The sequence below is a fragment of the Plectropomus leopardus genome, unplaced genomic scaffold (assembly GCF_008729295.1).
Source record: "Plectropomus leopardus isolate mb unplaced genomic scaffold, YSFRI_Pleo_2.0 unplaced_scaffold11577, whole genome shotgun sequence".
NCBI classification, from domain to species: Eukaryota; Metazoa; Chordata; class Actinopteri; order Perciformes; family Serranidae; genus Plectropomus; species Plectropomus leopardus.
In genome coordinates, this window is record NW_024612258.1 from 1 (window position 1) to 4,837 (window position 4,837).

Sequence of the window (4,837 nt, forward strand, 5' to 3'; positions counted from 1 at the left end):
TATACTACATGTCATTTAAAATTTTGCCAAAAATAAACAGTTTGCAGGGTATAATCATCATGCACAAACATTTTATTAACTTAACTTTTGATCAATAATGAAAATAATCTTCACTTGCAGCCCAACTGTACAACACAGTAGTAGTGAATAGTAGTGAATGAGGGAGTGATTTTGGACAGAGCATCTGTCAAAACATTTTCAGGAAGTTATTAAAACATCCAGTGTGTTTAACACTCTTGAAACCAGAACTATCAGCTGGTAGTGACCTACGACCACGTAAACCCAAGTCTCCTCTTTGCGTCCTGAATATCTACGGCTTCATGAAGCTTTTTAATGCTCTGAGTGGCATCAGAAACAAATTTGGGCATTTGAGCCCCAGTACGGTCCTGCACCAGGTAGCTGGGCCTGACTCCACAAAAAACTGTACCAAGTCCTCCTCCAGTCCGTTCCCCTGCAGCTTTGCACAGTGGAAACACGTTTCTCTGAGCCTCCGCCGCTGCGTTGATGATGTCCTTTGCATACTGCTGAAACTGGTTTTCCTCTTCAGCTATGAGCTCTGCATTTTTCACTTCAAACTCCTGTTCGTCTCTTATCAACTGCTGACGCCTGGCAATTTTTTCAGCCTACGTTTGGATAAGATAATAAACGTCAAACAAGGACCAGAACAACCACCAAATCAAAATTGTTCATTTTTGCAACACTGTGGTGGATAGTTTCAACATTACCATTTGTGTGGCATAGAAGTCTTGTAGTTTCTTTCCTTCTTCTTTGAACTTCTGCGCCTTTAGTTGCTGTTTCTCAGAAAATATTCTGTCTGCCTCTTTCTTGGCTTGAAGTGCGTCTCGGGCGCTCTGTCGGGCTGTTTTGTCTCTCTGCTCCTTCTCTTTTCTCTAATAAAACAGGTGAGAACATTTTGTTATCTGCTGGAGTGTCAGGTGAAAAGGTCAGGTCCACAGATGACTTACTGAACGGGATTGTCGGGCGCAGGCCCAGGGGCCCAAAGTTTTAGGTTTTAGGTTTTTTATAATCCGCCCATGCACAGGTCAAAACCCGACATAAATGACTTTATAGTACTATTTTTAAAGTTTTACGCCAGAACAAACATGTAGTGTGCAGAAGCGTCATCTTCACTTGTGTTACCATGAGTTCTCTGTGTGCAGTGATGGACTCTAACACGGCAGCCTTCTTCTCCTCCTCCTCCCTCTGCTGTCGGGCCTGTTTTGCATCCTGCTCAGCGACAGCCTTTGCAATCCTCTTCTCCTCGTCATCAGCTTGCTCCTTCTGCGTGGCACTCAGCTCGTTCACGATCCTCTCTCTGCTCATCTGGGCTTTGCTGAAGAATGAAACGATTCACAGGCATGATGGCGACACGTCAGCGATCTACTGCTACTGTATGTTTGAGATGACGGATGTCAACGAAGCTCAGCTGATGATTTTTATTGTGATGTAAGGGATATCCCAATCAGATCTTAAGGATCAGCATCAAGCCCAATAAATGCATTATTTAATTGATCGGGATGGATTATTTTAAACATCGAACAGGCTCGGTCCTTCCGTCACACAGGTGTTGTAAGTGGAGAGCACGATTTGCGGCAGATGTTCAGGTTTTTATTGTTATGCTGCTACTACAATAAGTAGAAAGCGGTTGTTTTTTATTCAAGTGGAATTGAATTTTTTCTATAACACTGTAATAAGCACGATTGTAACTGGGAATGTTTCAGTGCAGCTATAACACTACTTTGATGTGGCATTATGATTATATTAGTCATCTGTAATGTTCTGTACTTTTATTACAGTGCAACACTGAATAGATCTGAGAGCAATTTCTGACCAAACATTTTATTTTGTTTAATTTGTTATTTTGTTGAAAAAACAAACCCTGCACGAAGTTACATTGTGATAAGAGCCATATAAAAATATTTTTAGTTTTTTTGCTTTCTTATTTTGTAAAAGTAAGATTTAAAAAAAAACCCTTAGAGAACTGCTTGGGTGCAGACATTTTTTGTGTATTGCATCTCAGAGCTATTAAACTGTATATAGATCTGATTGATTTTAATAACTTTAATTACTTACAGTGTGCATAGTTCAGCTGTATAATACAAGAATCGGATCAGGACTCTTTATCAGCAAATACTCAACATCAAATGACTCTGATCAGAATCAGGGGCAAAATAAACTTAATTTGAACATCCTTAGTTTTATCAGGTCTTACCTGAACAATTCCTTCTCTTTGTCTTTCCTCAACTTAATCATTTTTTGTTTTGCAGAGAGGAAAAGTTTTCTTTGCTCCTCTTCCGCCTCTTGTTTTTGTGCGTCTGTCGCTCTTATGAGGTCTCTATTGGAAATATGTTCCTGTAAAAACAGCAAACGGTCGTTAACTTGTCTGTTATAACATCAGGACACAAACACCAGAAAACCTGTGCTTCTGTGATCCCACCAGATGAGTGTGCATAAGGTTTCTCTTTAGCTTTGCTTGTCTTTCTTCCTCCATTCTTTGCTCCCACTGGTAGAGCTCTTGAAGGCGTTGGGTTTCCTCTCTGTCCCTCTTGTCCTCTAACTTCTGTCTCTCTCTCACTAGCTCATTTTCTTTGACCCTAAAGGAAAAGAATCATATTTTCATGTGAAGCAAAATATATATATATATATATATATATATATTCAAACCTTTTCTGCAGCCTATTTGAAAAATGTCACAAACAGAAATAGGATGTTATGTTATTCTTATTCAATCTGTACTGCATGTCTTTAGAATATCTATAAAGACCTCAACAACCGGTGCATCTGCATCAGAGCGGATGTGGGACTTACTGTTTTTTCAGGTCCTCTGCAACAGCCTGCCTCTCAAGCTTTTTCTGAAGCGCCTTCTCCTTCTCCTGTCTCGAGGCTTCGTCCTCTCTGGTCTTTACCATGTCCAGGTATTGTTTGTCCACATCTTTAGAGGCACTCTTGTTTCTTTGCTTCAGTTCAATCTGAGCCTCCCTCTCCTTCAGCACCTCTGTCAGCAAGAGCCCGCGCTGTGGAAGTATTAATCATTCACTATCCCAAAACATCATACTTTTAAAGCCAGACATGTACAACACCATCATTCTCAAGTGATACCAACATGCAACCCTTTAACGCGGTCGGTTTGATAATACAGCTTAGTTTTAGCTTTTTCTATGGCCTCTTTCCGCTGCTGCTGCCGATATTCTGCCTCTTCTTTATCAGCCAGCCTCCTTTTCTCCTCCTCAATCTCCTCCCGGATCTTCTTTGCCTCTAGCTTTTTTTGCCTTTGACCCTTTGAAAAAACATATTGTGTTACTGAAAATTGTGCAACCTTACCAGCACATTTAAATTTAATAAAAAAAATAAAAAAAATCTGAGAAAAAAACGCATACAGGCAACTTACAGCGATGGTATTTGACCAGAGTTTCACCACCTCCTTTGACTTCAGGTGCAGGGCCTCTCTCTGTTTCGCTGCCTCTCTCACACTCTCCTTGTCTTTATCAACCTGGTTCAGTTCATCTTGAATCCTCAGCCAGTCACCCCTTGATAACACGGTGACCTGTCGGAGATCCTGCGGCTGGATCATCCTGCTGGCTTCCTCAGCCGAGGACGCTATAAGGAGGACATTACTGTAAAAAGACAGGCTACATCTACAGCACTGTATAATAAAGACAACTGAAAATATACACCATCACTTTGATAACTGATGATTGTAATTTGGAAAGCTGGAGACTGACCAGTTTAATATTATAAAACAGTCACATTCTACAGCAAATGATTGACAGAGGGTGTCATGTGATGCTTATTTCTTCTTTTGGTGTTGGAAGTTTACAATGTGTAACTGTACATGGAATTGAATAGCAGGTATCTTAAGTGATATTATTTGTGGTTCCTAAAAATTGGGACCGAGTGAAGAATTGCCAATGGACACAATCACCTTTTTTGTCTGTGCATCAGAATATTACACATTGATAATTTATGGGTTGAGGTTGCACTGGGGGATTTGAACTGCATGTGACTGATAATACATAAATGCAAAACTGATACTTTACAGTCATACAAGTAATTGTTCTTTTTATGACTGCAAGTGCCCATGTGTTTTCAGAGCCGCTCTGAAATTGTGCTATTAGCTTCTGTTTAATGTTGCAGAATTCAAACTATTAGCCATAAAAGCTAATGTTAGTTATCTTCAGTGAAGTTAACCCCAAACTGTTTCTCCAGCTCTCACCTCGTTTACTGGAGCCTGTTCGTCGACCGTGCTGAACCACCGATGCCATTTATGTTATCTAGTGATGAAAGAAAGAAATACTGCTGCCAAACATAACCGTTTACAGGGATGATTTTTAGTTGTGGCTCATTAGAGTTAACAGCTGTGTCTGTGTCCGCGTTTGTTGGGTTGTATCCAGGCAACGGCCGAACCAATCAGAGACCGTTCCCGCTGGGGGACGACAGGTGGCGCTGTGCTCCTGTTTGACTGTAACACCCACAGGTAACACCACACACCTCAGTTTCAAACAGATGTGGTTAAAATGTTGGCACCTTTTTCTAATCATGCAACATTTCTTTAAGAAAAATGTTGAAATTTAGTTTTGGTTTGCAGTGAAAAAAAAAGTCCCTAAAATATCTGAACCAAAAATACTTTATTGATCCCTGATTGATCATGAGAAAGAAGAAAAAAAATATGCGCATTATGCATTTAAACTAATTTTCAGGCAATTTTCTTGTATTTTTTTTTAATTTAATAATTTATTTATTAATTTCTTGTTAATTTTGGGTAATTTTTTCTATTTTGCTCATTGCATCTTCCCATGTTTTTGAAAGAAAGTCAGGTTTAAGATGGTTAAAACTAACA

At 39.7% G+C, this 4,837-nt stretch overlaps 1 protein-coding gene across 1 annotated transcript; it reads right to left on the bottom strand.

Moving 5' to 3' along the window:
- Positions 1-266: 266 nt before the first annotated feature.
- LOC121963526 (coiled-coil domain-containing protein 173-like) lies at positions 267-4,262 on the bottom strand. The gene is made up of 9 exons (XM_042513812.1): positions 4,214-4,262; positions 3,389-3,597; positions 3,104-3,277; positions 2,809-3,014; positions 2,438-2,594; positions 2,213-2,352; positions 1,141-1,333; positions 726-890; positions 267-623 (listed from the first exon to the last, which is right to left on the bottom strand). The coding sequence occupies exons 1-9, from the start codon at positions 4,260-4,262 to the stop codon at positions 267-269; spliced, it is 1,650 nt and encodes a 549-aa protein (XP_042369746.1).
- Between the last annotated feature and the right edge of the window lie 575 nt (positions 4,263-4,837).

Coding starts and splice junctions, on each gene's coding strand:
- LOC121963526 (XM_042513812.1), bottom strand. CDS start 4,262: ATGGCATCGGTGGTTCAGCACGGTCGACGAACAGGCTCCAGTAAACGA. Junction 3,015..3,103: donor ACCGCGTTAAAGGGTTGCAT/GTTGGTATCACT, acceptor ATACTTCCACAG/CGCGGGCTCTTGCTGACAGA. Junction 1,334..2,212: donor AAAGAGAAGGAATTGTTCAG/GTAAGACCTGAT, acceptor TTCATTCTTCAG/CAAAGCCCAGATGAGCAGAG.